Genomic DNA, 21,324 nt, shown 5'->3' on the forward strand with positions numbered 1-21,324 from the left:
CCTGAGGTTCAGATAACTGAAACACACTGTGAAAAACTTTACTGAGTTTTACCCATTTGTGTGTGTGGGGGGGGGGGGTTGGCACCCCTCTATTGAGCCATGGCACCAAGCAGACTTTCTGCTGATTATTCTGGATATGGAATCTCACTAACTTTCTACTTAGGCTGGCTTCAAACCATGATCCTCAAGATTTCAGCTTCTTTCACCAGCTAAGAGTATATGATTCAGCTACCTATGTCCAGCTATCCAATTTTCTTCAAAGGAGTGACTCTGCTATGGTATGTCATTGCACAGTGAACAGGGGACTAGATCAGGAGCCTAGAAACCTAGATTCCAGTCTTTGTTCTACCACTACATAACCTGAGGTCCTGGCCAAGTCACACAACCTTTTAGGCCTCAGTAAAATGCATGGGTCAGGCTAGAAAATCTTTATATTATTCCAGCTATAACGATGATCATTTAAGTGAAAGGGGAAATATGAAGTGAAAGAAAAAGTGTTCATTTTAACTGCTGTTCTTTCCATCTAAGAAAATAAGGTAGGGGCTGGGAATATGGCTTAGCGGTAGAGTGCTTGCTTAGCATGCACAAAGTCCTGGGTTCGATTCCTTAGCACCACATAAACAGAAAAAGCCAGAAGTGGTGCTATGGTCAAGTGGTAGAGTGCTAACCTTAAACAAAAAGAAGCCAGGGACAGTGCTTAGGCCCTGAGTCCAAAAGCCCTAAGACTGGCAAAAAAAAAAAAAAGGTAGAAAATAAGGTATAATGGTATTATACTAAAGTACAGACTTATTTATTTTGCAATACCATATTTTAACTCAGGGCCTTGCTTGCTTTTGTTTGGCTGGCACTCTACTAGAGCCACACATCCAGAGTTGCCCTTTACTGTTCTTTCTTCCTTTCACCAGTCCTGGAACTTGAACTCAGGGCTTGGGCACTGTCCCTGAGCTTCTTTTGCTCAAAGCAAACACTGTACCACTTGAGCCACAGCTCTACTTCTGGCTTTTTGGCAGTTTATTGGAAGAAAGAGTCTCATGGACTTTCCTGTCCAGACTGGCTTCGAACTGCAATCCTCATGTCTCAGCTTCCCAAGTAGCTTGGATTCAAGTATATTTTAATGAGATATACCAATATATCTATATCAAGTATAGTTCTTATTAAGTGATAAATTTTGATCAATACTATTTATCTGGGTAGTTAATTCAAGATAAGGTTCTCATGGAGCTGGCTTCAAACTATAATCCTCAGATCTCAGTCTCCTGAGTAGCTAGCTAGGATTACGGCAGTAAGCCACCGGCACCCGGCTTCTTTCTTTTTCCTTTATTTATTTATTTTGGCCAGTCCTGGGCATTGGACTCAGGGCCTGAGCACTGTCCCTGGCTTCCTTTTGCTCAAGGCTAGCACTCTGCCACTTGAGCCACAGCACCACTTCTGGCCATTTTCTGTATATGTGGTGCTGGGGAATCGAACCCAGGGCCTCATGTATACGAGGCAAGCTCTCTTGCCACTAGGCCATATCCCCAGCCCTTTCTTTTTCCTTTATAGTCTCTCTCAGACTTTTTCTGCCTGGGCTGGCTTCCAGCCCTGATCCTCGGGACCTCAGCCTCCTAACAGGTTTGAACCACCAACACCTAGCTTTTTTTTTTTTTTTTTTTTTGAGACAAGGTTTCATTTTTGTATTCCAGTCTGGCCTCAAATTCCAGATTGTACAGCCTCAGCCCTTTATTACCCTCCCAGATGCTAGGATTATAAAGTGCGCACCATACACCTGGCAGTCTTTTTTTTTTTTTTTTTTTTTTTTTGCCAGTACTGGGGTTTGGACTCAGAGCCTGACCACTGTCCTTGGCTTCTTTTTATTCAAGGCTAGCACTCTGCCACTTGAGCCACAGCACCACTTCTGGCCATTTTCTATGTATGTGGCTTCCTGTATACGAGGAAGCACTCTTGCCACTAGGCTATATTCCCAGCCTGGCAGTCATTTTTTTTAAGCTTACCAATAATTTTAGTAAAACAAGGCTAACAAGGTTCCATAAGGTTATTTTAGTAAAACAGGGTAGGGAGAAATGGAGAAGAGAAACGGTTCCTGTTCCCAATGCAAGTGGGGATTATAGACTGCATGCCAATTTTTTAAAACGCCTCCCATATATACTGTATGACTTGAAAACAAGCCACAGGTGCCAGGTAACTCAGGATTATTGACTACCCTTTTGAAGGTCCTTTCTGTTCCACAGCTGTCATGCCTGCTAAAAGATAAAGTTTCAAGTGTCCCTGAAAATACCTGCGAAAGTAAGCTATCTGGGACACTCCTATGTGCTATGTAAGTTACAAAGGGGCTGAGGTGTGGCTCAGCGAGAGGGGGTTCGCCTACTAGGCACTGCAAAACATTACAAAGACCCACTGCTTCATAAAGTCCTTTGTTTTACATGGTTTCCCAAACCCTAAGAGGTGAGAGTTACATTTCTAAATCAGCTCCAACTAAGGCCAATCGTTTTGCATGTGGAGCAAGGAATCTAAGCCATGGGAAGAAGCAGGCATGTGGGTGGGGTGGTCCTCGGGAGTAATGGAGAGGAGAGCCTTAGAGTATTAGCGAACGTAAGAACATTAGAACTCCCGCAGGCCAAGCGGGGGAGGGGCGATGGGCGATCAGGTGTAAAGAAGCGGATCAAATGGAAAGCGGTTCCAGGGATCAAAGGGGCGGGAGGGGCGGGGGGAGAGTAGAGAGACACTGCGACCCAAAGAGAAAGTAACTTTCCCGGGGTGACGTAGGAGGGCCTGCCCGTGTTCGGAAAGCCTACTGCAGCAAGGTCGAGGCCAGGCTAGGGATTTAGAACCTCCACGACCCCGGGTGGAAGGGGAGGCGGGAAGGGGGGCCGGTGAGAGGTGGGGTGACGCCGAGACGCGGCGGGGGGCTGGGACCCCACATCCAGACCCTTGCTCCCGGTCTCTCTCTGGCCCCAGGAGCCTCCCCGCAAAAACGCGGAAGCCCCGGTCCAGCTCAGGATAAAACAGCCTCGGAACAGCCCAAGGCCGAGGTAGGTGCTCCGGGCCTTCCAGGAGGCAACTCCCACGGACTGACGCCCTAGAAGTTGGACTGAGGCGAAAGCCTAAGCCGACCGCATCTTCGCCCGCCCAAAGCAATTTCTCAGGGCAGGAAGCATGAATTTGGGGAGCTCGAAGGCCCAACTGCCCCTTTCCACTCCAGGGACTCACCAGGGGGGGAGCAGCCAGCAGCGCCGCAGCAGCACCAGGGCAGGGAGCGCGGCGGGGGCGGGGCTAAGACCCGGGGGAGCCAGAGTCTGGGCGGAACACGTTCTTAGCGTCATAACGGTCATCTGGCCACGCCCCCTTGCCGTGGGGTCTTCTGGGAGTTGTAGTCCTTGGGTGGGCCAGCTCTAGGGTGGTCAGCTACCCTGTGTGGTTTTCTTGGTCTGGAGTGGTGATCTCACCCCAAAGAGCCTATTTCGTTCCCGTTCCCTTACATCGACGAATTGTTTACTTTCCTTTCAACTTTTTTTTTTCAGTCCTGGCCGAAAAAGCTCCATATCTTCGAAGGACCATTGGAAATTCTTTTTCCTCCAGACCCAAAGGAGCACTTCATTGATTCGTGATCCTATAAATGGGAATCTGGCCTTTAATTTTATTCCTCACATGGTCCATAAAGGAGATCCAAAAATCTTCACAGGTTTCCTAGTTTTATCATTTTTTTTGAGACAGTTTTATTAGTTTACTTAGATTGCCCATTTAATTGGTTGTAGGAAGAATCCTACCTTGATTTCTTTTAAAATTTATTAATTGAACACAAATTTTTTTGACAAGGTGTTGTGCAAAAAGGGTACAGTTACATAGTAGGGCAGTGTGTACATTTCTTGTGCTACCTTGATTTCTGATGTCCTTAGTAATTTTCTATTAATGCCTCATTCTGCTTGTTATAAATCTCCAATTGTTCATATAATATTCAGAAATTAAACACAGTATCTCTGACCTTTGATTTCCCCAGTTCTTGTGTACTTGCCTCACTCCCTTTGGTTTTGAATAAAACTAAATTTTTGCAACAAATGCAAAAATTTTTTTTTTGTGCTTGAACTCAGTTTCTCATTGTGTGTGTGTGTGTGTGTGTGTGTGTGTGTGTTGGTATAGGTACTATGCCTTGAAATTAGTGCTTGGGTACTATCCCTTAGTTGTTTCTCTCAAGGCTGGTGCTCACTTGAGCCACGCTTCCATCTCTGGCTTTTTGGCCATCCTGAACTACATATCAAGACCCTGTCTCAAAAAAAATGAAGTAACACAAAACAAAGCAAAGATTATTTATTTAGGAACATTCTAATAAGGAAGAGAGATTAACTTCAACTCTGAATACATAAAAGATAAGTGAAAATTTGCAGTCTAACAGAATGAGGTGTCAGAGGATGAAAAATTACTAAGAGGAAAGATAAGAGTAGGCTAGGGAAAACATCAAGAGAGAGGAACGAATTTCACCAAATAAAGTGATCAGATGCCACGTTAAGACTTTTTTATATGAACTTGAGATTCTTAGACTGGTAAAGACACAGAAAAATCATGTTTAAGGCCTCCTTGACAAAAGTTCTCAAAGGAGCATAAAGTTTAATAAAAGAGAGAGGCTTTGTCAGAGGTGATAACTTTATTTACTTATTTAGGCCATCCTGGGGTTTGCACTCAGGACCTTGAGTTTGGTAGGCTGATCTGATATCTCTGAGCCAAGCCTACAGACTATTTTACTGGTAATTTTTTAGATGGGCTCTCCTTTCCTACTTAGGTGCATTTCTGAACCATGACTTGCATACTTTAGGCTTACCATGTTGCTGGAATAATAGACATATTCCATCACATCCAACAATCCTTTAGTAGAAATGGAATCTCACAGACTTTTCTGCCCTGGCTGGCCTGCAACCACAGTCCTGTTCTCAGCTTTCCATATAACTTGGAATAACAGGCATATACCACTGTTATCTACTATAGGTTGAGAAGAGATCTAATGAACTTTTCTGTGCCATGTGGCCATGAACTATGATCATCTTGTTCTCAGCCTACCAAGTAACTAGGAGTATTACAGGTGTGAGCTGCCAGCACCCAGCTAGCCACTGAATATTGAAGCAACAGTCTTGGCATGCAGGAAAAAAAGGTGAAAGAGAAATTCAGGTGGTTGGAGGGGGCTGTTGTAAAATTACCTGTGCCTATGGAAATGTTTGAGATCTGTACTATCTGATCCAGTCACCATTAAGTAAATGCTACTGTTGAATACTTGAAATGTGTCTAGTGAGATTGAGGAACTGAATTTTTATGTAACTTATATTACCTATGCAGATCTGCAAATCTGACACAGTTGTGGACTACAGGAAAGAGAAAGTGGGAAGCCAGCCAGAGGCAACTGGACTACTACTGATTGTCTAGTAACAACCAATTTCACCTTTACTTGAGCCCAGAAGCAATTACTCTGACTTTTGGACTCTCAGTTCCATGGGAAAAGAGGTTGAGAGAGAGATTTGTCCCTGAAGCTTGCTATCTCTGTAATAACATAGGCCTTGCAAAGTGCAGATTGTTTTGATACCAAAGTTTGAAGGTGGCTGGGAATATGTCTTGTATACATGAAGCCATGGGTTCGATTCCTCAGCACCACATATATAGAAAATGGCCAGGCATTTGTACTTCCATGTTTATCGTGGCACAATTCACAATAGCCAAAATATGGAAACAACCCAGATGCCCCTCCACAGACGAATGGATCCAAAAAATATGGTACTTATACACAATGGAATACTACATAGCGATTAGGAATGGTGAAATACTGTTATTCGCAGGGAAATGGTCAGAACTTGAACAAATAATGTTGAGTGAGACAAGCCTAGAACACAGAAAACAAAGGGGCATGATCTCCCTGATATATGACTGTTAACAAAGGGAGACGGAGAGACAGTAGAGACCAAGTCTGTGATCACTGTATATGTTCTTGATACATTGTATATTGAATATATGTCAACCTGACCTAGACAAGGGATAGAAAAACAGGTCGTAAGATATCACAAGAAATGTACACACTGCCCTACTATGTAACTGCACCCTTTTTGCACAACACCTTGTAAAAAAATTTATGTCCAATTAATAAAAAAAAAAAAAAAAAACGGCCAGAAGTGGCACTGTGGCTCAAGTGGTAGAGCACTAGCCTTGAGCAAAAAGAAGCCAGGGACAGTGCTCAGGCCCTGAGTTCAAGCCCCAGGACTGGCAAAAAAAAAAGAAAGAAGAACCAAGTTTGAAGGTGACTGGTTATCATAGTAAGAAGAAACATGCCAAATAGAGATGAAGAACAGTAAAGGAGGAGGGAAAGGAGATTTATTATGTGACATGCACCCTAACCCATCTTTAGAGTATATAGACATCAGCATTTGGCTCAAACAAAGAATTAGGGTAGGGGGAAAGAGGTATAAATGTCAAAGAATAGCCTGGTTGAGCATTACCTCAGTTCTGAGGTAAATTACTTCCTATGGGGTGATTACCCCTGCTTCAGGGTACAGCTTACCATCATAGGTAGTTATCTTTGTTTGGTGTGTGTGTGTGTGTGTGTGTGTGTGTGTGTGTGTGTGTGTGTGTGTGTGTGTGTGGTGTCTGTCTGTTGCAGCAATGCTAATCATTTCCTTGGGTGCAGTTTCTGCCCTTATGGTAAAGATGCTACCCATCAGTCCTATCTTTCCTCAATTCCAACATGGCTGCAAGGTGACTTCAGAGAGAAATGCCAAGAGCCATAAACAAAATGGTGTTAAAGATGCCATTTTCTTGCCCTTAGTTTCTTTTGTGTGCTGAAATAGGAAGCTAGTGCTTTTTAGCAAAAGTAGTTTCTAAGCCCTTTACTTTGGTTTTTTGCTGCTACTAGGGCTTGAGTTCAGGGCTTTAAGCTCTGACTTAACTTTTTCCACTCAAGGCTTGTGTTCTACCATTGAAGTCTCAGCTCCATGTCCAGCTTTTCGTGTGTGTGTGTCGTGTGTGTGTGTGCACATGCATGCGCGCATGCACACACGTGTACATAGGAGTCCTGAGGCTTGAACTTAGGGCCTGGGTACTGTCCCTGAGCTTTTGTGCTCAAGGCTAACACTACCACTTGAGCCACAGCTTCACTTCCACTTTTTTGGTAGTTAATTGGAGATGAGTCTCACATACATTCCTGACCAAGCTGGCTTTGAACCAAGATTCTAAGATCTGAGTCTCCTGAGTAGGTAGGATTATAGGTGTTAGTTATCAGTGCCTGGCTTCTTTCTTGTTATAAGTGATTCCACTGTAATTTACTTCACTGTTATCTAACCATGGAATAATTTTAAGTTGTTCCTTAAGTAATTTTCAGAAAGCAGATATTCTGCATGTAGTTAACTGCTTTTGGACACTACTGCAAACTTTTATCATCAGATGAAATGTTACCAATGTGTAAGTAGAAGACTGTACCCTATCAGCTACATATACCAAGTGACATAACAAAATGTTAGTGAAAATGGATGCTACAAACACTTTGAAGAAAAATAAAAGGGCAGCTTTAGAGGGCTGGAGATGTGGCTCAATGGTAGCATACTTGACTTAGGATGAGGCTATGAGTTCCATCTCCAGCTTTGAGAAAAAGAAAAAACAAAAAGGAGGAAAGAAACAGGAAAGAATAAGAAAAATAAGGAATACACTTGCTATTTCTCTTGAAGTATAATTTCTTGTTTGGTTTTGGGTTGTTGTTTTTTTGTTTTGTTTTGTTTTTTTGCCAGTTCTGGAGTGCTGAAGCCTATAGACTTTGGTTGGGTTTGTGTGCTGTTGTATTCTCAGTCACCACCCTAGTCTCCAACACAGAATGGGGACAAATAAGTACTTGTTCAATGAGCAGTGGGACTCTCTACTGTTGAACGGAATTAGTCCCAATGAACTCCCAGATAATCCCTCGATGATGGAGCTGCTTGTGACAGGAAGAGGTCAACTGCCTTTGGAGACAGTCTGTGAAAATGACTCCCTAAGTACCAAGAATAGTCTCAAATGCCACAAGAAGTGAGACTACTGAGCTGATCCTTTAAGGACTGGGGAATTGCCTTTAAAAAAAAAAACCCCATCATAACTAACTGATGTGTCTGTCCACCAGCTTTTTTTTTTTTTTTTTTTTGCCAGTCCTGGAGCTTGAACTCAGGGCCTGAGCACTGTCCCTGGCTTCTTTTTGCTCAAGGCTAACACTCTACCACTTGAGCCACAGCACCACTTCTGGCCGTTTTCTATATATGGGGTGCTGAGGAATTGAACCCAGGGCTTCATGTATACAAGACGAGCACTTTACCACTAGGCCATATTCCCAGCCCTTGAAGTGTAATTTCTATGAGATTGTTTTTAGGCACCATCCTCACCAAGGAAAAGTCACCTTAAGAAATTATGAACAGCTCCTTTCAGGGAAACGTGTTTCCCTAGATGACAAAGGAAGATGGAGAAGACAGGAAAGATGAAGACAGAAGCCTGGAAGCCTGGCTCATGCCTGTCATCCTAACTCCTCAGGAGGCTGAGATCAGAGGACCACCTTCCAAAGCCAGCTGGGGCAAGAAAGTCCAGGACACTCATCTCCAATTAACGACCCAAAAGCCAGAATTGGAGCTGGTAGAGTGCCAGCCTGTATCACATTTTTTTAGCCAGCAAAAAAAGCTAAGGGACAGGTCTGTCACAAAACAAAAACTAAAAAAACAAAAACCACATGCTTCTGACTTAGCAAAGTTCCTGATTCTGTGATTGTACCCATGGCTACAACATCCTCATGTGCATCACAGACTTAAAGAAACAAAATTCTGGAACATGCAAAAATTCATATTTTTTCAGTTTCCTTGCATCATTACTACTCTCTACGCTTAGCCTATCTCCAGAACAAATACCAAGAGTTTAACTGGCATAGGAAGGAAAGGTTTCCAAAATGGAGCTTGTTTCCAAGATGGATCTCTTATAATTACTTAAAAGACTCTCAAGCTGAGAAAAGCACTTGTGTCAACTGCCACACAAACAAGCTTGTGAGGGTGTGTGATTGTCTTGCTATGTACTTATTGAATCAGGTGGGTATATGAGGAACAAAGCAACAGTCTTGGGCCTGATGTCTTTTTTCTTTGCTTTTTTTCCCCTCTATTTTCTCACACATTCTTGCTTGAGTTAAAGCTCAGAGGTGGGGATAAAGTCCAAATATTTTGACAACTGGAAAAGCCTTCTAACACCCTGCTTCATCTTTTCCATGCCAAGCCTCAGAAATTCCCTCCGTGTTTGCCAATTGGGTTTTTCTGTTTTGCTTTGTTTTGTTATAAAGACTTTGCTATGCAAAGCTTGAAACTCTTTATGGGGCTGGCCTGGAACTTTCTATCCTCCTGCCTCAGCTCCCTGAGTGTTGGGAGTACAGGCTTGTCACACCACATCCAGCTGCGTTTTTCTGTCTCTGGTTTGCCTAGTACAAATCTGTTTTCTGATTTCCTGGCTGTTAGTCTCTGGCCCTGAAGGGTGTGCCTGACCATTGAAGCCTGCTTTGGGCTATAGTGACAGGAACTCACCATTCACTTGGTTTGCTCTTGTCATCTTCCCCTCCCCCAAGGACAGCAGTGCCAGGCTGTAGCCTATTAGCTCCGGTTGCACCAACTCTGTCATAAATAGCCAGTTGTCAGGGATTTTAATGGGGACCCTCTGAAAGCTGTAAATCTTGGCTGCTCCCCCCAGCATCCTCTCCCTCATTTCCATCACAATGTCCCTCTAGAGGGACAGAAACTGAAGCGACAGCCTGGTGGAGCAGATTGGTAGTACACTGGGGAAAGAAAGGAGTGTTGGAGGAGGGGAAGAGTGGGACATTTGGTCATAGGGAAGCATCTGCTAGGTGACCAGTTGATAGTGGTCACCTGGGCCTTGAGGGCACTCAAGGGGGGAGGGTGTACAGCCTGGGCCACCTGCAGGGACGAGGATTGGATGGCAGGGAAGTTTTTGGACGAGCAGCAGATGGACTGCCAATTCTACCTTGATCTTCTATTCACTCCGGGATGAAAGCAAGCGGCCTCAGACATAGCCTGTGGCTGTCTGCCAGTGTCCTAAGGGCTATGCCTTTGCCTCTAGTTGCCTGCCTGCATGGATCAGCTGGTGAAGAAGCTGAGCAGTTTCCTTTCTTTGGGAGTAACTTAAATTTTCTAGCTCAGTTAGTGACTATCTCTCTAGACAGCTTTATGGAGGAAGGTTCTGATGAAGCCATTCACACACACACACACACACACACACACACACTTTATTTCTGCAGCTTTTGTGATCAAACCCAGGGCCTATGCACGTAAGTGCTCTGCCACTGAGCTACATCTTAAGTTGGCACAATCTTTGTGTGTGTGTTTCTGGAGGAAATGTGAAAGACTTACCTTCCCTCACAGGGTTTGTTGCAGCTGCTTTATTCAGATGAGGGAAATTCAAGTTAAGATTTCTTTGTGTATCTGCCTGCTGTAGTTCACTTGTTTTCACTTGGTGTCCTCCCCCCAACCCTTCACTTGCCATTTTTTTTCTATTACAGCACAGCATGAAGTCCTGGACACACGTGGGCACAATGTTCTGTTAAGATCCTGCAGGAACCTTAAACTCCTTTAACCTCAACAGACACCAAATTAAGACATGTGGCTACTTAACTGTAGTGAGAAACTCAAAGCCCTGACCTCTGAAGTCTGACTCTTCTGTCAGTTGGACGGCTCAATTTTACCGATCAGTTCAGGGGAAGCTAAAGACCTCCCAAATTCTTGCTGTTTATGATCGCCCAAGGGGCCTAAAATCAAAGTGCTCCGGGACTTAGATGTTCCGACTGCGCCTGCGCCCAGCGACCCAGCTCGAGTCGGGAGGACTTCAGCTTCTTCTGGGGGGCGGAGCGCGGCGAGACGCGGCCAGAGGGCGCGGGCTGGGGACGCAAGTAGGGCGGGGCAGCGCTGCCTGGGGGACGCGGGTAAGGCGGGGCCGGGCGGAGCGGCTAGGCCTGGGGTACTGGGAAAGACCTGGGCGAGCGGTCAGCCGGCCTCGCGCCAGGGAGTGTGTGGCCAGTGCGTCCTACACGTCTCCCAGGACGACCCCTGGCGCTTAGGTCTCGGAGCCCAAGGGCGGTTAGTAAGATTCAAGAGGGAGGGGCCATGGCCTGCGCCGCGGGCCAATCGCAGGCCTGGGAGGCCCTGTATGCAAATGTACGGGGTAGGACGGGCCCAAAGTTGGGAGCAGCGCGGGCGGGACTGTCAGGCAGCCAATGGGAGGTAGGCTCCTCGGTCCTCGTCCGTGGGGGTCCACAGGTGTGGTAGCGAGCGATTGGAGCCGCAGCAGCGTCGGGGCGAGACGGGGCGGTCGGAAGTTCGGGTAAGAACGCGCCCAAGTCCGGTGCTGGCCTCAAAACCGCAGTCTCCAGGTGCTCCCCACACCACCGCCAACCTGACACATCCCCTAGCTCCCCGGGGCCACCCCCACCTGTCATCCCGAAGGGTCCGGAGCTCATTCTCATCCTAACTAGCCCCGGTGACACTCGGGAGCTGTCCCTTAGATACCAGCCATCCCCGGGCCTCAGAACAGCGCTTCACCTTCTTCCCCAGCCTGGCTTCTTCGGTTTACCACTTTTCTTCCTTGGTTGTAAGAAACCTTCCGAAAAAGACACTTTTCGGGTTTTTGCCCTGGGGCTTGAACTCAGGGCCCCTAGCTTTTTGTGCTGAAGGCTGGTGTTCTACCACTTGAGCCACAGCTCCACTTGTTTTTATGGTAGTTAATTGGAGGTAAGAGTCTCGTGAACTTTCCTGATAGGGCTGGCTTCGAACTTGGATCCTCGGATCCTCCTGAGTAGCTAGGATTGTAGGCATGAGTTACCGATGCCTGCCTATTTGTCTTTCATGTCCAAGGTGATCCTGTGTCCCTGCCACATTTCCAGCGTCCTTTACACTTCGATTTCCAGTTTTCATACTTACCGACGCAATACTTACCTAGCTTTGAGAAAAGGGTTGGGACCCTAGAGAAATATATCATTTGGGAATGAAGTGGGAAGGGAGCTTTTATTAAGCACCGGTATGTGCCAGGCACAGCAGAAAATTACATGGTATTTGTACTAATCCTATTACTGTTTATTTCATGGCTCTGTGTATTGAACCCAGGGCATTGGGCAGATATTCTTAACACAAGTCACATCCCCACCCCCTCTAGTCTCAGTTCATAATGTAGCATCTAGGTCGAACCAAGAGCTACTTTAAGAGCATTCGTTTTTTTTTGTTTGTTTTTTGCCCTTTTTTTTTTTTTTTTTTTTTTTTTTTTTGCCAGTCCTGGGGCTTGGACTCAGGGCCTGAGCACTGTCCCTGGCTTCTTTTTTGCTCAAGGCTAGCACTCTGCCACTTGAGCCACAGCGCCACTTCTGGCTTTTTCTATATATGTGGTGCTGAGGAATCGAACCCAGGGCCTTCATGTATATGAGGTGAGTACCTTACCATTAGGTCATATTCCCAGCCCTGCTTTAAGAACATTAGAAATACTAATTCAACCTATAAATGAATACGATTATCCTCATCTGAATGCATAATTAGCACATATCAATCAATATATGCTAATTGGCTGAATGTACAATAATTAACATTTGCTTGCTTAGCATATACTAATTGTACAAAGGAGAGTCATTATATTTCCATATATGCATATGATACACTTTGAGGAACTTTACTTCATTATTCTATTTCGTCCCTTTTTCCCTTTTATCTTTATTTTACCTAAGTTACCCAGACTCACCATCTCAGAAAGTAGCAACAGTGTAGAGTATGGTGTTCTTTACCTGTATTCCCAGCTACTTGAAGGTGAGAAGAGAGGATCACAAGTTCGAGGTCCACGTGGAATACAGAATGAGATCCTGTTGTTAAAAAAAAAGGGGGGGCGGGGAAGGAGTAGGGCTGGAATTTGGATCTAACTTTGTCTTTGCTAGAAGTGCCCTGAATATTGTGGAGGAAATGGCTGAGCTTGAACCTGACTTTAAAATTCAATCTTCCAATCTTGCAGAATTCTTCGATTTCTAGCAGAATCAAGATAGCTTCTGAGTGGGCAAGAATCTATTGTTTTTAATGAACGTGACCTGTCTTTCTTAGCACTTCTTATTGGTAAATACTTGAAGAAATGAAGTGCCCCACTCTTTCTCCCTTGTTAGCCAGTATTTTGCAAAAATTCAAAAGGTATCTCAAATGAAAGGCAAAGAGCCCATAAAGGGCATCTTATTTTATTTTCTAGATCAAAACTCAACGTTTCTGGTGGTTCTGTAACCACAGGAAGTGTAGGGAATGAGGGAATAACAATTCTACATCTCATGCCCTTCTGAATCAGAAGGGCAAAGCTCCATCCAGAGCTCACAGCTCCATTCTGTGTCTCTCACCCATTTTTCTAATAGCTGGCATTGCAGGCTTTCGGAGGAAAGCTTCTCATAGGGAATGTTGGCCAAAAATGAAAGAAGAAGTTCATGAGGGGAAACCTGTTATTTGGGGGGGGGGAAGGAGGAAGTCACAGGCAGCAGAGTAGGAGAGCCTTTGGTGCCGTATATATATTTCTGTAGTCTAGAAGAAAAGTCCAGGCTGGGAAAGGTTGGGAGGAAAATTTTGCTAATCTTTGAATAACCATCCCCTTTCATTCTTATGGCAATCAACCATCAAGTTGTTTTCCTCCCACTTATAGGTCATCTCTATTCCTTCAAGCTTGCAATAGAAAGTACTAAACATTTTCTCACCCACTGGAATACTGCAGGGGAAGGAGGTTTATGGTCCTTTAGAAATGAGACATGAACTCTTCTCTTCTTTCTCCTCACATCGTAGTTGTCAACCTCTTTTGTTCTTTTTGAAACTGTCCTCCACATGCTGGGATTACAGGTGCATACCTAGTCGGACCAGATTTTTTTTCCTAAATAATTTACAATGTATTTGTGTAGAGCAATCATAACACTCATTCTCTCCCTCTAGTGGCCAATAAAGGGCATTGTTATGTCATCTAAGATTTGGTTTGAGCTGAGCACTGGTGGCTCACACCTTTAAATCCTGGCTACTCAGGAGGCTGAGATCTGAGGTTTGAAGCCAGCTGGGGCAGGGAAGTCTGTGAGATTCTTATCTCCAATTAACTACCAGAAAACAGGAAGCGGAGCTGTGGCTCAAAGTAATAGAGCAGTGCCCAGGCCCTGACTACAAGCCCCATGACCACCACCACCACCAAACAACAAACAAGAAAACCTCTTCTCAAAGTAAATGGATAAACTTTGAAGGCATTCTTCAAGGTCCCTTCCATGTAATTATAATACTTAGGAATCCCATAAAAGGTCAGGAAATGTTCTAACACATCCTTAATGAGATAACATGGACCTTGGTGAAGAGAAAGGAAAGAAAGAATTAAGAATAAGTACAACTCAGAAGACAGAGCTGCTCCCAGTTTACAGCAAATCTGAGGAGATCTAAGCCCCTCGTAGGAGGTGGGAATTTAGAAGCTGTTGGCTTTAAGAAAAATGATGTAGGACCAATTATTTTTGTTTTGTTTTTTGCCAGTCCTGGGGTTCGAACTCAGGGACTGAGCACTGCCCTGGCTTCTTTTGCTCAAGGCTAGTGCTCTACCACTTGAGCCACAGTGCCACTACTGGCTATTTCTATAAATATGCTGCTGAGAAATTGAATCCAGGGCTTCATATATACAAGGTGAGCACTTTACCACTAGGCCATATTCCCAGACCCCAATTAATTTATTTTTGTACTGAGAACCCAAGACCTAGCCCTTGCCAGGCTGAACTCCACCACTTGTGGGACTCATCCAGCTTTTCTTTTCCCTTCCTCTTTCCTTTTTTTTTTTTTTTTTTTTTTTTTTGCCTGTTCTGGGGCTTGAACTCACAGCCTGGGCACTCACTGTCCCTGAGCCTTTTTGTGCTCAAGGCTCATGCTCTACCACGCGAGCCACAGCACCACGTGACTTTTTCTGAGTAGTTTATTGGAGATAAGAGTCTCACACACTTTTCTGCCAGGGCTGGCTTCGAACAGCAATCCTCAGACTGCAGCCTCCTAAATAGCTAGGGTTACAGCTGTGAGCCACTGATGTCCAGGGAGCATTGCTTTTACTAGTCAATTGGAGATGGAGTCTAGCACACTTCCTCTGGCTTTGCTATCTTTGAATGGTAATATTCCAGGTCTCAATCTTCTGAGTAGGATTACAGACATGAACTACCAGCACACAATTGGTTGATGTTTTTAAAATCGTTGTATAGTGCTCATAATAATACTATTATTATAGATGAAGAAAAACAGTCTTGGAGGAGCTTAAATTTGTTCATTCTCCCAGTCCATTAATTCAAGAAGCATACAAAGCTAAGCATTAATGGCTCACACCTGTAATTCTAGCTATTCATAAGGCTGAGAGCTGAGGGTTGAGGTTCTATGCCAGTCAGGGAAGACAACTTGAAGAGACTCTTATCTCCAATTAAGTAGTAAAAAGTGGAAGTATGACTCATGTGGTTGAACCCAGCCCTACACAGAAGAGTCAAGCAAGAACTCAAGATCCTGAGCTCAAGCCTCAGTGCTGGTGTGTGTGTGTGTGCATGCGCGTGTGCATGTGTGCACATATACACCAAGAAGCAAAATATCATCTATCTGCCAGACACTGACCTAGTTGCCGAGAATGCACAGATCTGACCTATTCTTTCACATGAGCACCTACTGTGTGTGAACCATAGTTCTAAGAACTTTGTGTTATATTACCGCACATGATAGAAAGTTAATTAAAAAACTTCCCCAAGTCAGTCAACTAGGAAGTGACAGAGCTGTAATTTCAATCCAGGCAGACTCTAGAGTCACTATTTCTAACCATCTCATTGCATCTGCCTTTTTAACAAGTGACTTGAAGTCATCTCTGGACTACTGGGGACAGGGCTGGCTGGGGGTTAATACCATGATGTGGGCTGGGGATATGGCCTAGTGGCAAGAGAGCTTGCCTTGTATACATGAGGCCCTGGGTTCGATTCCCCAGCACCACCTATACAGAAAACGGCCAGAAGTGGCGCTGTGGCTCAAGTGGCAGAGTGCTGGCCTTGAGCAAAAGGAAGCCAGGGACAGTGCTCAGGCCCTGAGTCCAAGGCCCAGGACTGGCCAAAAAAAAAATACCATGATGTGTGTGTACATGTATCTGAGGATGCCTCTGCAGCTCCCAACATTCACGTTCTTAGGCCTTGACCTTTGAATCTATTGCCTCTCATCCTTTTAGTCCTCATGACTACAAGACTGCTTTTGATATTGACACCAACCAAACTGTTAGGTATGGGCTGGGAATATGGCCTAGTGGTAGAGTGTTCGCCTCGTATACACGAAGCCCTAGGTTCAATTCCTCAGTACCACATATATAGAAAAAGCCGGAAGTGGCGCTGTGGCTCAAGTAGTAGAGTGTTAGCCTTGAGCAAAAAGAAGCCAGGGACAGTGCTCAGGCCCTGAGTTCAAGCCCCAGGACTGGCAAGAAACAAAACAAACTGTGAGGTACAACAGTGGGTAAGACCCCCAAGTTCACAGGGAATCTTTGTTGAGGGTGAATGAGAGAAGTCTGTTGTGTCAAATAAAGCCCATTTCTCCAATAATGAGGGGTCTGGCTTCAACTGAGTTGAAGTTTGAATTATTGTTTTGGAAAACAAGGAAATTAAAATGCTATTTGGGGCTGGGTGCCTGTGGCTTATGTTTGATTTGATTATAATCCAAGCTACTCAGGAGGCTGAGATCTGAAAATCAGGATTTGAAACCAGCCTAAGCAGACCAGTTAACCAGCAAAATGCTAAAAATGGAGTGGCTCAAATGGTAGGGCTCCAACCTTGGATGAAAGAGCCAGAATGTGAAACCAAAGCCCTAAGTTCAAGTCCCAGTACTGGCACACATGAAAAAATGCTATTTGGGGACATGGGTGTGGCTTGGGTGTAAGTGCTTGTGTAGCATACTTAAGGTCTGGCTTAAACCCCAACACAATAAAATAAACAAACAAATAAATAAAATTTTAACGTGCTTTTCATTCAGCTCTGGGGAAAACTCAGAAGCTGCTTGCAAAACAATAATAAAAACCTGGGAGGAGGGTATTGAAGATATAACTCAGCAGAAGAGTTTTTGCCTGGTAAGTGCAATGCATAGGAATTGATCCTCAGCTTTATAAAATGAAAGCAAAAATAGAAACCTGTAAGCCACCTACTTGCAGGCCAACAATATACTGAAACAATTTATAAATTGAGATGACTATGGGGTCAAGCAGGTACCACAAATGAGAAGAACAGGCTGGTTAAGAAAGTGTCACTTCTGGGCACTGGTGGCACATGCCCACAATCCAACTATTCAGGAGGCTGAGAGCTGAGGATCGATAAGCCAGTCCAAATAGGAAGTATATAAGACTCTTATCTTCATTTAAACAGCAAAAAACCTAAAAACAAAATTAAAAATTACAAAAAAAACAAAAAACTGGAAGTGGAACTGTAGCTGAAGTAGAAGAGTGCTAGCTTTGAGCAAAACAGCTCAGGGACATCCAGGTCCTGAGTTCAAACCTCAGTACCAGCAAAAAAAGGGGGGTGGTTTAGTGGTACAGTGCTTATCTAGCATGCATGAGCCCTGGGTTCAATTCCTCAGTACCACATAAACAGAAAAAGTCAGAAGTGGCGCTGTGGCTCAAGTGGTAGAGTGCTAGCCTTGAGCAAAAGAAGCTTAAGGACAGTGCCCAGGCCCCGAGTCCAATCCCCAGGACTGGCAAAAAAAAAAAAGAAAGAAAGAAAGAAAGAAAAGGAAAGGTAATATATGTCATTTGTAATCTTAACTACTATGGAGTCAGCGATAGGGAGGATCAAAGTCCAAGGCCAATTTGGACAAATAAGATTAGCGAGATTCCATCTCCATCAATAAAAGCTGGACGTGCTACTGCACATCTGTCATCTTACCTAGCAGGAAGCACAAATGGGTGGATCAAAGTCCAGGCATAAATGCAAAACTCTATGCAAAAATAAAGCAGCTGGGCACCAGTGGCTCATGTCTGTCATCCTAGCTACTCAGGAGGTTGAGATCTGAGGATTGAGGTTCAAAGCCAGCCCAGGCAGGAAAGTTTGTGAGACTCTTAGCTCCATTTAACCACCCAAAAGCCAAAAGTAGAGCTGTAGCTCCAGTGGCAGAGCAGCAGCCTTGAATAATGAAGCTCATGGACAGTGTCTAGACAGATGTACATGTGTGTACACACACACCACACACACAAGTAAAAAGGGCTAGGAGTGTGGTTCAAGTCATAGTCATAGACCTAGCAAGGTCAAGACCCCTGAGTTCAAACCCCAGTAATGGCCGGGTGAGGGGTGGGGAGAGCCCCTTCACTCCTCGCTACTATAAGAAAGAGAATAATACACATTTACTGCTATGTCAGGGTGACCAAAGGGAATGTGAGGGGAAATGTTAAAGAGGAATGGATTACCCAGTTCCATTTGGTAGCTACAATGGAGGAATGGAGACCTACTTTTCCAAAAGAAATGGGAATCTGGGTTTTTATGAGTTGTCTAGTTATTGGCAACTACTTCTATTGAGCAACATGAGTGATGATAACTCAGTACTGTGGGCCAAGGGAGAGTTTCTTTGGGACACATCATGCAAATCCCTGGCAGGCAACCTTTGAACGAAATAGTCTCTTCCAGGAGCCTTTGGAGCTAAGCCAGCAGCATTCAGCCCAGGGGATTAAAACACAAAGCAGGGACTGGGGAGAAAGAAAACCAGGGAATAAATGACAGCCAAAGTTGGCAAGGGATGCTGTCTGCCATCATAGCACCATCCATATAGGCCAGAACATAGGAGATGATACGCTAGGAAGCCATAGTTAGCCAGTTATCCATTCAGATAAGAGCAGACAGAGTTGGACTTTTGGTGTGTGTGCCAGTACTGGGACTTGAACTCAGGGCCATGAGCTATCACGTGGCTCTGCTCCTGACACCCCATAGCTGGTACACTTCTACACTTACACTTCTAGCTTTTTGCTGATAAATTGGAAATATGAGTCTCATGGACTTGTTTGCCCAGGCTGGTTTGAGCTGCTATTGGTGCCAGCTTGACCTTTTTTTTTTTTCTCCTTTCGGTGCCAGTTCTGGGGCTTGAACTCAGGACCCTAGTGCTGTCTGTGAGCTTTTTCACTCAAGGCTGGTGTTCTACCCCTTGAATCACAGATCTACTTTTGGCTTTTGGGTGGTTAATTGGAGATAATAGTCTCACAAACTTTCCTGCCTGGGCTGGCTTTGAATCCTGATCCTCAGATCTCAGTCCCCTGAGTAGCAAGGATTACAGACATGAGCCACTGATGCTTGGCTCTTTAACATTTTTTTTTGAGGCCAGGCCTCACTAGGTCGTTTAGACTGGCCTCAGACTAACCATCCTCCTACCTCAGCCTCCCATATGCTTATTTTCTTTTTGTAGAATACAAATATAAGCAGCCATGACTTGTTCTTACCACTTGCACAAGGACTCGGAAAAGGGCGAAGACAGCCCACATCTCTAAAGGTGGAATTCTGTGTCAGTTTCTCTCCAAGTTAACATTAACCTTTATGTCAACGAGCCACTCCTCAAGGAGGGCTGGGTAAACAGGAGGCATTGTGGAGGGATTGGGGAGTGGAGGTAGCCGTTTTCCTTTCCTTGAAAGGAAACAGAATAGTCCAAGGTCAAGATTACATTTTCCTTCATTTTCTTGAACTTTGCCAGGTACATGCCTGGGGAAAATAGATTCCCAGGGCCCAGGTTTTATCCATCCATTTCCCTGAGCACAATTCTTTCTCCCTCTGCTCTGTATCACCATAAAGAGACTTGGGTCTAATCCTCGATCAGTGTAATAATTCTGTCCTCTCCCCTCAGTGTTTGTTGATGGAGAGCATTCAATGAGAGCATGTGTATGAAAATTCTTTGCAAAGAACTATCCTATGGAAGGGGTTATTAAATAATTCATAGTGAGAGGGCTGGGGATATGGCCTAGTGGCAAGAGTGTTTGCCTCGTATGCATGAGGCCCTGGGTTCAATTCCCCAGCACCACATATATAGAAAATGGCCAGAAGTGGTGCTGTGGCTCAAGTGGCAGAGTGCTAGCCTTGAGCAAAAGGAAGCCAGGGACAGTGCTCAGGCCCTGAGTCCAAGGCCCAGGATTGGCAAAAAAAAAAAAAAAAAAAAAAGTAATAATAATAATAATTCATAGTGAGAACCTAACCACTACCATCATATTATGTTTGGGAAAAGGACAGTGTGAAGTAGAAGGGTGCAGTAATGTTAAAGACATGGTTATAGACTACAGACATTGTGCATCATGAACAAGTTTGGGTACCAAGAAGAAGTGATTCCCAAGAGATTGTGAAGCTCATATGAACCTACTACAGTTGCATCTTGATGGAAGTAGTCCACATTGTTGAAGCCCCTCTGGTAAATATGGTGATTTTATATATACCAAAAGCTGTAGCTGGGCACCGGTGGCTTATGCCTATAATCCTAGCTACTCAGGGGGCTAAGATCTAAGGATTGCAGTTCAAAGCCAGCCTAGGAAGGAAAGTCTGTGAGATTCTTATTTCCAATTAATCACAGAAAAAGCCAGAAGTGGTGCTGTAGATCAAGTGGTAGAGTACTAGCCTTGAGTAAAAGGAGCTCAGGGACAGCGCCTAGGCCCAGAATTCAAGCCCTAAAACCCCCCTCCCAAAAGTTGTATAATTTTCATTCATTCTATATTCCCTGGCTGTTATCTTAAGGAAAGAATCCCAAAGAAGTAAAAACACAACAACAACAAAAAACCCTGCACACATGAAAGTATACTAAAGCAGTAGAACAGTTGCCTAGTAAGCATGAAGTACTAAGTTCAAACCCTAGTGTGTGTGTGTGTATATGGGGAGAGTGTATTTTCTATTAAGGAGATAAGGTGTGAGCCAGGTGTTACTGGCTCATGTCTGTAATCCTAGCTACTCAGAAAGCTGAACTCTGAGGAGCTCAACTTGCACCTCACTCAGGCAGAAAAGTCTATGAGACTATCATCTTCAATTAAATAGCAAAACTCCAGAAGTGGGGGTATGGTACAAATTCTAAAGTTCCAGTCTTGAGTGGAAAAAACCAAGTGAGAGCACAAGGCCCTGAGTTCAAGCCCTACTACTGACACAAAGAAAGGAGGGATGGTTTGTTGCTGAGGCTGGCCCCAAACTTCTGAGTTTAAGCAATCCTTCTGCCTCAGCTTACCTAGTAGCTGGGATCACAGGCTCATACCACGGCACCACACTCAGCTTGAAAGTATGTTTAAAGATACTTAGATCGGTCTGGGAATGTGGCTTAGTAGCAGAGTGCTTGCCTTCCA

At 44.5% G+C, this 21,324-nt stretch overlaps 1 protein-coding gene across 1 annotated transcript in view; it reads left to right on the top strand.

Moving 5' to 3' along the window:
* The first annotated feature begins 11,223 nt into the window (after positions 1 to 11,223).
* Ttll6 (tubulin tyrosine ligase like 6) overlaps positions 11,224 to 21,324 on the top strand; it is a 36,452-nt gene continuing 26,351 nt past the window's right edge. Inside the window, 1 exon segment of the mRNA XM_048365874.1 lies at positions 11,224 to 11,346. Within this exon segment, the coding sequence (XP_048221831.1) occupies positions 11,240 to 11,346 (107 nt within the window). The 5' untranslated portion in view covers positions 11,224 to 11,239.

The sequence above is a fragment of the Perognathus longimembris genome, chromosome 17 (assembly GCF_023159225.1).
Source record: "Perognathus longimembris pacificus isolate PPM17 chromosome 17, ASM2315922v1, whole genome shotgun sequence".
NCBI classification, from domain to species: Eukaryota; Metazoa; Chordata; class Mammalia; order Rodentia; family Heteromyidae; genus Perognathus; species Perognathus longimembris.